General features: G+C 44.5%; 2 protein-coding genes across 3 annotated transcripts in view; one reads left to right on the top strand and one right to left on the bottom strand.

Annotated features, from left to right (window-relative positions):
• The window catches only part of st6galnac6 (ST6 (alpha-N-acetyl-neuraminyl-2,3-beta-galactosyl-1,3)-N-acetylgalactosaminide alpha-2,6-sialyltransferase 6), a 216061-nt gene that overhangs the window by 78545 nt on the left and 123799 nt on the right, over positions 1-13717 (bottom strand). The gene's annotated exons all lie outside the window — the stretch shown is intronic.
• garnl3 (GTPase activating Rap/RanGAP domain like 3) overlaps positions 7874-13717 on the top strand; it is a 58413-nt gene continuing 52569 nt past the window's right edge. For both annotated transcript variants that reach the window (XM_071911978.2, XM_071911976.2), the window contains exon 1: positions 7874-7974. In XM_071911978.2, coding sequence (XP_071768079.2) covers positions 7874-7974 — 101 coding nt within the window. The remainder of the gene's footprint in view (positions 7975-13717) is intronic.

Raw genomic sequence — 13717 nt, 5'->3', positions numbered from 1 at the left:
TGTGTGTGTGTGTGCCAGAGGGGGATTAAAGTGAAAGGTATGAGAATCGTATATTAATGATTTAGGACCAGTGGGACCAACTGTGGAGTAGTGAAGGGGTTTAGGGAGTGGTGGATTAAGTGTCAAAACACAGCAGCACTCTGGGTAAAACAAAAAGCAAAAAAACACTCAAGGACTCAGAGACTGTTTCTGTGTTTAGGGCTGCCTTCAGTTTGACTGATACTGGGGAAAGAGAAGTGGAATCATAAAGCAAAAGGGGAGATGTTGAGGTGGAGATTGTTCATGAATGGGAGCGAAGATAATGAATTAATAATATAGATTATTATTATTCATGATAATAAGTATAATAATAATAATAACTGTATTTATATAGCACTTTTCTCAACAATTGTTACAAAGTGCTTCGAGTACATAAAGAGACAATAATGAAACAGAATAAAATGTATAAATAAAATAATAAAAGAAAATAATAAACAGAATAGACAGTTAAAAGCAAGTTTAAAAAGGTGTGTTTTTAGTTGCTGTTTAACAGGTGACTGTATGTCGTTTCACAGCTCTGGTGCCTTGGTGGCAGATGCCCTCTCCCCTTTGTTACCAGATTTGTCCTTGCTTGTGTGTTCTCAGGGGAAAACAGAGATTATAGAGAGGGGACATTACAATTCACAAGCAGGCACAGCCATAGATACAGGAGTGTGTGCAAATGTGCACAGGCGCATATATAGATAGGGCGCCAGATAATCCATAAACATGACAGGCTTTTTTTATCCCATTTGGGAACGTCTGGACACCATGCTCTGACAGAAGAACATTGATGCCTGTTCTGAATCTGTTATAGCATGTTAGGGGTCTTAAAGATACCCTTGAGACACAGCTGGAGAATCAATGGAGAGTAAACACTCAGACTGCGATTGCTATTCCAAATTTACCCATGTCATGGGACGTCACAGACACACACTCAGAATCTGCAGAATCTTTCCTCAGCAAAAGATGCAAAAAGGGGCAAATCATAATTTTGACATTTTCAATTCCTAATGGCCTTAAAGTAGTCAAACAGGCATGACAGATGTGACATGATTGCTAGCAACTGCTATTTAATAGAAAACATCACTATTCCAACCCATTTATCATGGCTGCCTGGCTGATTGTTCTGATATGGGAACTATGTATTTTATGTGTCAATCATATATGTGTCAGAAGAGTGGGTAATTAAGGCTTTTTTTGTGAGCAAATATAATTGTCCCCATGTAGTGGAAGACCTGTCTACAACTGTCCATTACCTGACAGAGGGAGCACTGAAAGAAGCCTAATGGGCATCTGCAGCAGTTAATGGTTCTTGCTCTGCAAATTTCCTCCTTCCCACAGAACATTTGTCCTTGTGATTACGATTTCAATCTGCTAAGAGAGTTCTTTGGTTTGTGTGTGTGTGTGTGTGTGTGTGTGTGTGTGTGTGTGTGTGTGTGTGTGATCTTTCAAGCACATTGCGTGATCTTTTAAGCAGGCAGTAGAAGAAAAAGCTAATGCAATGTGTGTGATGCTTAAAGATATTCTTTGATTTGTGCGTGTGCGTGTGTGTGTGCTTGTGCTTGTCCGTGTGTGTGTGTGTCGGTGTGTGTGTGTGCAAGCATATCTGAGAGGCAGGCAGTAGAAGAAAAAGGAAGTAAATAAATGGTTGTCCTTCACCACGGCAACAATGCCCTTTAAGTATTTGTGAGTGAATGGAGGCAACCCCAAAGAAACCCCTGCACCTGTTCACACACAGCTCACACACACACAGTAACGGTTGACCTTTAGCTGAGAATCTCTGCCAACAAATAGATTTTAACTGGGATCAACAAAGAAAGGGAAGGATTATTACAACGTTGCAGGATTGCAGCATGTCAGCGAGGTTTCTGTCCTGGACAAGACAACTGAAATAACTTGGTACATTTTCCATGTCCTGAAGGTTTGACCAGTAAAGCGGAGAAGCCACCCTTTAAACACACTTCACTTTATTCCTTATTATTAGTTTCATTGTTTATCTTATTGGTTTAATTTATTACTGTTTAATGGCTTGTAAAGCGCTTTGTAACACTGATTCGAAAAATATCAAAATAAAGTGTATTAATATCATTACATGTCAACCAATTTATTAGTCGGGCTGATCAATTGGGGACAAACAGAGCTTTAAGAAATCGGTAGCTGGTGGGTGTGAGTGACATTTATGCCCAATTACACTAAATAGTGTTCAAATAATAGTGTTCCCTGAAACTATTCATGTATTCAATAGGCTATAATAGCTATTATTATTGTTGTTATGTTCACAAATGCTGAATTGGGAATTGGGAAGAACACGAGATCATTCTGTTTTGTAGTGTATGGGTGCCGAAGAGTTACAGAACTCTATAGTAAAAGTGAATCTCATATCTAAATCCCTTGGTATAAGGGATGGTATAAAACAGATGGTCAGAAGAAATGGGAGCGCTCATGTCCTTTTATCCACATTCAGGTCCTGCATTTCAGGCTTCAGAAAGCATGACTCAGGGATAAATACTGTAATAGCCTCTCTATCTTTATCACTGTTTGAGGCTCTGCAGTGGCACTTGGCACTTTCTTCCTAACTCTGTACCCTGCTTCCCATCGAGCCTCCTCAGGGGATGACAGGCTGCTGACACCTGTGCCCTCAGTGCCAACCACCCCCACCACACTCCACCCCCCGACCCCCACCCCACCACCCCCCTCCATCCCCTAGATCCTAGAGAGATGTGCCGAAGTTGGCATCCCCCTGCTGAATGTCACCACGCTGTATTTTAGATTTGGGATGCTGGTCGCCTGGCATTGAACCCAGTGTCATCGATACACTCACCTCAGCCGTGGTTTGGCAACATCTTGTGGCCCCACTCTTTTCCTTGCTGTTTCTTTATTGCCCAGGTCAGCAAGACACCGATGAATCAGTCCATTTACAGGCAGCCAAGCCCGGAGGTGGAGAGATACAGGCGAACTCCAGATTGTTGTTGCCAGGATGTACTTTTCTCTCTCTATCACCGGCTCTATCTATGGCCCTATCAGCGGCAAGATAGAGGGAATAAAAAAGGTTGGTAACACGTTATGTGGATATTCCAATGTTGATATGCAACTAACTACCAAAAAGTAGATGTTCAACAAACAGTCACTTACCTATTTGCTGCATCTCTGCAGACTATAACCCGCCTTCATTCAGCTAAATTGTTCAGAGGAGAGCTTCAGGCATTCATCTGTACTGACTACCATCCAGCTCTGCAATGCATCCTCCAGCGATAAGTCTTAGCCTTAGCCAGCTGTTTTGTAATGAATGCACAATAACCCTCTCTCTCTCTTTTCGCTCCCCTACCTGTGCCCTCTACAGTCTTAGCCAGCAAAAAGTGGATGAGTATTTTCCATCCACAGCTCGTAGAAAGTGTACACCTGTAAATATCAATCTGAACTAGCATATATCAATCAATTAGTCTTTTTTCCAGAGGTAGATATTTTTTATGGTATCTATCTATATTCTCTATGGGTTCTGGCCAAACAGTCTACAACATGCGGTGGGCAGAGATCAGCGACACAGCGAGTCAGCTCTTACCGAAAACAGTGTGGCCTGTGACTACACCTTCGTAATGAGGGTCATCACTAATGATCACAGAAACCCTTGCGATTGTTCACCACTGAAAAGCCTTTTTAGTCTTTTTCGTCTTGTTTAATCCTTCTGAGTTTGAACAGACAGCCATCTCTCAGAGCAGTAGAGAGGTCCAATTAGTGTATCAGAGAATCCCTCTCCAGCCCACTGCGAGGAAACCCTTTAAAAAGTAGCATCATTAAATCAGTCATGGTTCTCCCCTGCCTGGCCTCACCCTCCACTGATCTCATTATACCTCCAAAAGCATGTACTGACTGAGTTCAACTTTGGCCACACACGTCGCTGCATGCCCCATTACTGGGGCATGCAGCGACGAGGCCAGTAAATGACTTTCTTATTGACAAGCTGACCTAATAAAAATAGTGTATAAATCCATTATAAATGAAAGACAGGTGTTAAGATCTTATATAAGAGATCTACTGCATCTATCTATCTATCTATCTATCTAAAGCACTGCAGTGAAAACCAATCAAAACTCAGATAAGGACGTTATGTTCATGAACCAGGTACAGCTGCCACATTCAGCTACCAAATTTACTGCCGGTGCATCCCACCGTGGAAAGCGCTTCTCTCACTCGTCCCACATTTTATAGCCCTCCTCTTCCCTCTCCTCCCTCCGTCACAGAAGTATCCCTCACTCACAGCATGAACGAGAGATACAGGATGTATCTCTGTATGACTCTCTCCCTCCTCCCCTCCCCTCTCCTCTTCTTGTTCCTCTCTGCATGCCACCAGTGTGTGTGTCGTCTCCTGTCCTGTCCTCCTCCTCTGACCGCCAGCCCACCCTGCCACTTTCTGACTAATGGAGGCTGCACACATAATTGCAGTCTGCTTCTGTTTGGATGGGACGACCTTACAATGTTCATCCAGAGATCAGCTCTCTGTCTGTCAGTGGAGCAACAATCAGCGCAGCAGACTAGCTGCAGATTATAACCCACGCTCCCCGATGCACAGTAATGACACATGCATAGAACTACGCCTTTTTGGTGGCTAAAAGTGAAATCTGGTGGTTACTGTGTTGATCGAGGTGATAAACAGTTTATATATTATATGTACAATATAATCAGTATATAAACCAGTACCAGACAAATGGGTAAAACTATCTTATAGCATAATATTTAGTGGAGTTTTAGCTAATTGGTTTGTAAGTCCATTATATACTGTAAACTAAGGATCCACGCACACCTCACAGTTATAACCTAATACAGTTATACAATTATAGTACCATGAACTTCCAATTATGTCTGACTCCTGCTCCCTATAGTCCACTAAGGTTCCACCCATGTGTTTTCATTAAGCCCTGCTGGAGGTCAAAGATTTCACACTTGTACGGCCTTGTTCTTCGAGTGTCCTCCGTCCTTGTTAGGTAAATATAAAACAGAGCTGCACACACATCACACACTCACACTGCGTCCCTCCCACATCACCCCAACTGCTGTATCCTCCTGTGAATGTGTTTAGATTTTACCGAGCGCTAACTGCACATTGATTCACAAAACATTGTGATCATGGTATTCAGTGGGTTGTAAAAATGTGTCATGGGCCATTAAACAATATGCTTATGTTAGTGGTAGTGAAATCATTATTTTACCACTCTATTATAAATGGCTGTGCATCAGGTAGTCATGAACAGGCAGGTTGCTGCAGGGAGTCTATTAAATTCTACTGAGTTTATATTCTATATCTACTATTTCACGCTATTTGACAGTGGCTCTGCAAGTGCAGTACAGCACCTCAGTAGTGTACATAATGCCACATAGGCGACACTAAGGCTAACTTCGCTACCAATAGACTCTCTAGACTCATAGCTCACAGAATCCCCCAAATCAAACTTCGGCGACTCTAGCAAAGTGTAATTTCAGCTCTGACACTTTATTCTGCAGTTACTATGGCTATTTGAGGATGAGATAGAGAAGTGTGAGAGTGAGAGGGCAGCTGGAAGGAGTCTATAAACGTAAGATGATGTGGTGAGCGCCAGCACAGATGAATCTGAGTGGGAGTCAGTAGGTTTGAGCAACACAACTGAAGTCTGCCCCATCACACAAACATGGTTGTGTCTTTCTGAACGCAGCTGTGAGTCATGTTGAGAGAATTCCTCCTCTAAACAGTGGGCTGACATACCAGACAGAGCAAACGGGGTGATTTTTCTGTGTGTGTGTGTGTGTGTGTGTGTGTGTGCGTGCGTGCGTGCGTGCGTGCGTGCGTGCGTGCGTGCGTGCGTGCGTGCGTGCGTGTGTGTGTGTGTGTGTGTGTGCATGCACGCGCGTGCGTTTGTGCATAGGTGGGAGTAATTGTTGGCTGGAGAAGGTGAAACATAAAATCCACAATCTACAGACAACAATCCCACAACTATTCACTAAAGACAGTGGTAACTAGAGAGATGGTCTGCCTTTTGATTTTTTTTCTTTAAACATGAGTTATTATTGAAGCCAAAGACCGTTTGTGAGTAATGTTTTTTCTTTGTTTTGCTGTAGAAAGACTTGTGTAGAAACAGCAGAGGTATCCATCAAAAGCTTCATAATTGCACTCTGTATCATACTTCTACATTATCCTCGTATGAATCATGGGCTGCACACTAACAATATGACTGTAATTAAACATTGTCCTCTGTTAATAACACCACTGTGAAGAGAAGTGGCACCGATGCTTTTACTGGTAATGAGGCTGTAGTTTTTCTGGGTGATTCAGCATCTGCTCTCAAGTCAGATTTACTCTGAATGTAGATTAGATGTAAGCAGCAGTTTTGAAATGAAGATGATGCCTATAGGACACATTTTCTAGTCTGGCTATAAGTTGTTTGCTACACGGTCTGTGTAAATTACACTGTACTGAGGAGAACAGGGGCACTGACTGTACCCAGGGCCCCAAGCTGAGGGAGGGCTGCTCAAGAGGCGGGACAAAAAAGCCTGTTGTGGTCCTCAAGTCTATATTTATTATAAGTATTTTATACAGTTATATCACAATGCTGTGGTTTTGAAACAGGGTTTGGTTGAAATCCACAAAACTGCAAACAAATGAAACTCTCTCAAAAATATGATACAGCTGTTGTGTTATCTGAGACAAACTGGAGCAAGCAGGAATTTAATTTGGCAAGTCTTTTTTTGTTTTCCTGTGCAGAATAAAACAAAATTTGACCGAAGACAAGAGTTTGAACATGGGTTCTGCTGATGAAAGTATGGTTATGACTGATAGATAGATAGATAGATAGATAGATAGATCCCTCAACTTTAGATCCTAAAGTTAGCTTAGGATGCACGCCCATTACCCAAACCCAAACCATAACATTTCCAGTGCCTATCAAGCCTAATCCACACCTTCTGGCACACACTTTGGTGCACTCCCAGCTCGGTGCTGTTTGAGCAGAGTTAAACGGTGTTTAAAGAGCAAACCTGTTCACCCAAAGCCTCCAAAAGCACTGCAGCCTGCCCTTTGTATGCGCTCTTTATTAAACCGCAGGTAACCTTTTCCTCAGCTAGTAAACACGTCATGACGCAGGCCATTACATCCATATCCTACATCTTTGTGATACACACTTTTATGCTTTATTATTCTGCACTTAATAAACATAATTGCAGATAAAGCACTGTACAACTTGCCCTTGAAGGCAGACATGCATGTATGCGCTCTCTCTCTCTCTCTCTCTCTCTCTCTCTCTCTCTCTCACACACACACACACACACACACACACACACACACACACACACACACACACACACCAACTAACATCTACCCCTCATATACACAACCCCACCCTCCCACCCACCTACACATACACACCACCTCTCTCTCTCTCTCTCTCTCTCTCTCTCCATCGGTCCGGTCGCGTGAAGTCATTACCGAGCAGCCACTGAATACCGGCTGAGGGAGTGGTGTGGGCTCCACAGTACAGGATCTCTAGACCGGGAGACTGCGCGGCGCACCGTCACTGTTTCCTTTGCAAGCCCGGGACGCCGACCCGATCCGCTCAGGTTGACAACTGCAGCAGCGCCTCCAGATCCTCTCCAAGCCGCATGGAGCCACCGAGAGCCTCAGCACCATGCACTTCTAAGCTTCAACACACCGTCTTTTGTCTAGCCTGAGGAAAGTCTGCAAGATCACTTTCCTCGTAAAAGGGATTTTCCTCCTCGTTTTGGTCAGCCTTTCTTTCCTCCGCCTCTCGCAGCCCACCGCACGACTCCCGACTTTCCCGAGGAAGAAAGCGCCGTTGTTTCCCTGAGTGTACCTGCGCGCCCAGCACCCATGAATTCGGATATAAATGTGTACCTCGGCAGAGAGAAAGCGGGCATCATGCGGAAGAGAGCCTTGCTCCTTCGGAAAGGTTGCAGCTTCGAGATTACCAGGTAGGTTGGGGGGAATTTTGGGGGAGCCGATTTGGTTTTATCTGGGACAAGGGGCGATCAAAATGGCTAGACCTCCCAAAAACTGCACTTTCCCATCTACCAATGGCACCGTACACACGGCCAGACAAGGAGTTTCTGTGTGCCTTTCACCTCGTGGATTGGTAATTTAGCCATGGACCCGCTCTATGTGCGCGCAGAACGAGAGGGATGCCCCAAAACACACGGCTTTTAATGTTGAATTAATATAGCCTGGTGTGTGTGTGTGTGTGTGTGTGTGTGTGTTCAGTGTGTACGTATTGCATGAGATGCTTGCTTGAATTATTGCGATTTACGTCTCTCTTGCTAAGACAACACCTTACCACCTTTGTTAAGCTTATCATTTTTTCTATCTAGACCGTGCGTTCACGTTTTGTAGGCTATCCGAGTGGGGGATGCGTTACGCACGGATGCATTTCGTCTGCACTCGACTCTGCAAATATTGACAGAGCTGCTCAGTGGTGGGTTGCCGTCATTCGTTTTTTAACCCAAAATAATTTTGACTGTTAAGCAGTCCAAAAACCGGAGTGCACCAGTGCGCTATTGTGCAGCCATGTGCCGTGGCGGGCTGAGAGTCTGCAGGTTTTCATTTCAGCCAAAGACTACAGCAGGTGATTTCACTTATTAGCACACCTTCAACCAGAGAGGAGGAACTTCACCAGGTGTATTTGGTCGGGATGAAAACCTGCATACACCTGGCCCTCCATGGCGCATAGCAGAAGACCACTGTACTAGAGAAGAGGCACTGTACTGTTTGACCCCTTTCAGTTCACACAGATTACGGTCACTCATGAGTGGACAGGCCTGGTGTGTGCGCCTTGGTGACAGACAGAGCGCATAATGTGCATCTGATATCTGTCTCCCTGCTTGGCGCACCTGTCTCTCGCAAACCCCTGGAGGTTTCTGAGAGATGTGACCTCGCCTGGTTAGCTCCAGCAGGGCGATACTGACTGTGCGCATCACCCAGTCCCCGGTGCCACTCTGCTGCTTGAACGTCCTAGTCTGCCTCCCCTCTTGTGTGGTCCAAACTCCAGTCATCTATCAGGAGTTTGTTTACCGCGGTTTGGAGCAGTAAATAGCTGGTATTACTTCTCACTTTCACTGATGTCAAGCCAACTTCTTCCTGCTTACATAATCGCTAGATGCCTGCAATACTTCCTAGCGAGCACCACACTTTGACTCAGTGGGATTTGTTTGATAAGAATACATCTAACCGAAGGTGTTTGATAACAGACCTAGAGACAATTCTGACATAATCTTAAACACATAATACATTAAGACTGGAAGTAGTCTGACTATATATACTGATTATATTACTGCATGCCTTGACAGACTTGCTCAGTGATTGGCTGCATATTATTTTATGGTAATTGCTGGTAAGAAAGACTGTAATCCTATGCCAACATATGTTAATGACATGTGACTTCATATTCATTCCCACTTGCAGTGATTTATTTCAGACCATCTTGACGTGTGGGCGGAAGCACACATTTATGTATGCAACTCATTTAACGTTGCTCTCTTATGCCTGGTAACTTGTCTCGTGTGAGTTGTGTGTGTTTGTGGGAGAGTCGTGTGTCGGAGGTGTCTCCAGGCTGCCAGGTCTCCAGTGTGTGTGGGTCTCACTTTCAGAATAGAAGCCTGTATCGCATTCAAAGTGCACGGTGCATGTGGGGGCGAGATTTGCCCAGCTTTGCGCCAAGTACTTACTTTCAAATTACACATAAGATGTCCCTTCTTATTAGCTTGATTTATCCTCCATAGTGAAGGAGCTTGTTCCCATTGTGTGTGCCGTAAGCCTGGTGTCACATCGTGCGGGTGCCTGGCAGACTGTCTCTCAGGCTCTAGCAATTTAACAGGCAATCAATCAGAGTGAACAGCCTCAAGTGCTACTGCATGGGGAGATGGTGTCTGTACTGTACATGGGGGATCTGAAAGACACTCAAGTAAAGGGCTGCTGCTGAGCAGACGTGTAGTACATTGGGGCAATACACGTGCACGCACACACACTCACACATACACACACACACACACACACACATAGGCTCACACATGTAGACACAGGCATATAAACAAATATTCATGGGCATATGCACCCAACGGTTTCTGCAAATACACATGTTGTGAGCATGCTTTCAGGTGCTCTCTCTTTCTCACACACACACACATACACATACACACACAGACATTGACTGGAGTGTTTCCATATGTATGCCTGAGGTAGTGTGTCATGAGGTATTTTTATCTGGACATTGATCTGCCTTCTCTCTCTCCTCCAGGCTACAGACACCGGTCTGACTGTGGGAGACATCTTGGGTAAAAGAACTGGAGAGAACTCTTAACTAAAACTAAAAGCTCCAAATGGAATCTGAATATTAAAAAAAAAAAACTGAATTATTTAAAACAGTTCAGCTCAGGGAGATGTTTTGTAAAGTTGACATGATCTGTGCTGATCTCTAAACAATGAAGTTAACCTACATTGGCACCAACACATCATGTCACGTTATCACCACATCACGTCACCTTACTATGTCTGTCTGAGTTTACTGAAATGATTATCTGTCCAGCTGTTTGGACACTATTTTGTCATGATTATCCTTATCTAAGGAGGTCAGCTGACTGGCAATACATTCTCATTTACAGCAGGTAGCTGCTGAGTTGTGGGTGAAAGCGGAGGAGTTGAATGGATTACTGGAACTTATTAGTTGGTCATTTTGCTTTGATGTTGGCTGTGTAGGTTGCGTTGGTTGACGGTTGCAGGTGGTTGTATGTCTCTCCATGCTTGTTAGTGTGTGTATGTGTGTGTGCATGTTTGTCAAGACTTAAAACGAGGAGAGAAATTTGAGCTTGTTCTGCCACTGTAGAAACAAGCAATGTTGGATGAGTTGGGAGTCTAGATGGCCTTCAGCAACAGTAAATCCTAGTCCATTTGGTTTCCCTTCCCATCCTTTTCCATAACCACATGGCATATCTCCTGAGACTGTCATCTCCTGCCTGTCACTGAAGTGGCAGTCATGGCTTTGCCCTGTCCGATAGGTGCTCTTTGCAAACCATCTCTCCAGACAGTCAGTCTAGGCCAACTGTGTGTAAAGGAGATTAGCCTACATGGTGACTCCTGAAGGAGGAGCCAAGAAATCACTGGCTTGGTGCTGTCCAAGAACTGGCAGCACAAACATAACTCTAGAAAGCTCATAGACAATGCCAGAGAGACAGAGGGAAATAGTGTGAATGGACAAAGCTACCAGGCAGTAAAACGCTCAAAGAACCTGGCAACCCAGACATGATTCTACAGATTGGTGAAAGATGTTTTCTGATAAAAACCAGGATAAAAAAATCACAAGAATTCAGCAGCATGCTTTCTAAGAACCGAGCAGCAACCTCAAGAGATGCTGATGTGGTGGAAACTAACCTCATTGTGTGGAATCCTGGGGCTTGCTAGTCAATCCATAACAGAACATTTGTAGTTCATTTAAGGAAAGGTATGCACTGGCAGTGAGCAGTTTGAGTGCGTTACTGGACTATGAGGGAAGAGAAGCCCATTTATCATAGGGCTAAGCAAGGCATTATGTGATTAGACCGACTGCAATGGTTTGATACTGTAATGCTGAACTAACAAATATAGAGATACTGAGCGTACAGTCAATGTAGGGAGGAAAAAGATCAGGCTCGAGTTCGTCGTTAAGTGTGTTTTGAAATGTGTGCAATTCATTAATCAGTCCACTCAAAGTGCCGATGTCATCCAGCCCCACCTTCCTCCGCTTCCATGCATGCATCCATTCATCCATTGAAAAAAGAAAGCTTCTCGTAAAGCAGGGATAATTTCACCCAGCCTAGTGCCTGTAACTGTGACCACATTAATGGAGCAAAAATAGATCCTTGGCGCGTTGCAGCCACTGAAATTCTGACGGGCTTCCTCACCCACTTTCGCTCTCTCATCTTCCCTTCTCACTGGGCTTCTCACTACAAAAGTTACGAGCGTGCATTTGCTTTGAAATGCTACCTCTGTCTTCATTAACCCTCCCTGCTGCCAAACCCACAGTGTTGTGTAACTGCAGTTAACCGGCCGAGGGTCGTGCCGTAGCTTGTGGCGGATCGCTGCTTGTCAGATTGGCACAAGACTGGATCCAGATGTCGCTGAGGTGAATCATGCTGCATTCACATGTTTTCGAAACGATCGGAGGAAAGAGTGTCTAGCAAGAAATAAGCGAGAAGGAACTGTGTATTAGGGTTTGCCCTCCTGCGGTTTCCTGGTGGTTTTACAGTGAAGCGTCAGAGCAGTGCAACACACGTTTTCTACATATAGATCTCTACTTATAGATCCAAGAATGCACACACAGTACATGAGCAGCACCTTATTGATGTGCGGTGTCTCTCTCCCGCTCACTCCGTCTAACACGCAGAGTGTAACCGGTTGTGATAGGCTGGGCTGGTGGGGTCTTGCCCTGTGTTAGAGCCTGTCATGAACCCAGCGGGGAGTAGAATTGATGGGCTGGCTGACAGTTCACGGACTCAAGGCACTGCTCTGCTTTGGATACTGCGAACATTATTTAGCTCTCACACGTACAGAGGAAGATCCTACACACACATATGACTGAGTAAAGAAGCAAACTATTTCTTGACAGTCGCAGTTTTTCGTTATGTTTACGTGTTTTGTGGTCTGAGAGGATGATTGCATGGACAGTGTGTGTGTGTGTGTGTGTGTGTGTGTGCAGCCTCCGTCTCGTATGATCTCCATAGAAGGTTTTAGCTAGGCGAGTGAAATGGTGTGCAAGGCTAGCTCTGCTCTGCTCCGTCGTACAGTCAGTCCCTCAGTGAGGTCTGATAAACACTGGACTGTAATCACTCCCATATGTGGCTGCATAGCTCAGCACAACCCAGCACAGTTCAGCCCTGCACACAATACAGCACACCAGGCTCATTTAGACAGAAAAATAGACTCAAATAGCGAGAAGAAAAAATACAAAAAAAAAATCCCTTCCTTGATTACAGCCCTATGTAAACTTTTACTCTTCGACTGGAACATCTGCTTCCATTTAGGGCTTAAAGACACATACCTACACATTAAAATGCACTGTGCACTCCTCCGGGAAGCTTGGAGGTTGGAAAAACGTTTCCCATTATAGTTAGCTGGAATAAGCCCAGCATAGAGGGAGTTGTGTTTTAGCAGGGTATCGGTTGAGATGCGGCCAGGTTGAGCCCGGCCACAAGCCACATGCATACAAGACTCATACTCCGGGGAGTGTTTTTGTATTTTTTTTGTCAAGGTTGTATAAACTTCCCTTTCTTACCACGGTCACTGTCAAAGATGACGCAAAGTTAGAGTAAGTATGCGTGTGTGTGTTGTAACTTTGCAGCAGTAGTAGTATGAAAGATCAAACGAAGTCTGTGCTGTGCATATGGACACAATCCATGCGTACAGTGTATCTTGAGATACTTCACACACACCCCTCCCTCCCCATAACGCTTAAAGAACGATCCAAGGGAGACAGAGGAGGAAATGGAGCCTGTGAAGGGTTACTGTTGTACATTTTTACCCTGTGGTTTTAAGGGAGGCCAGCCAAAACCTCAAGTTGGTTAGAGAGTGAGCAACAGAAAGGGTAAAAGAATGAGAAAGAGAGATAGAAGTGTAGCTCTGAAATAGAAACATCTAGGAAGGGCATGTTTTCATAACGGTTTCGGAGAGGTTGTAAAGGTCTGGGTCTAGTTA

This window comes from Centroberyx gerrardi, chromosome 2 (genome assembly GCF_048128805.1).
Source record: "Centroberyx gerrardi isolate f3 chromosome 2, fCenGer3.hap1.cur.20231027, whole genome shotgun sequence".
NCBI lineage: Eukaryota > Metazoa > Chordata > Actinopteri > Beryciformes > Berycidae > Centroberyx > Centroberyx gerrardi.
Note: the sequence above shows the minus strand (reverse complement) of the source record. Positions and strands in the feature narration are given on the sequence as shown.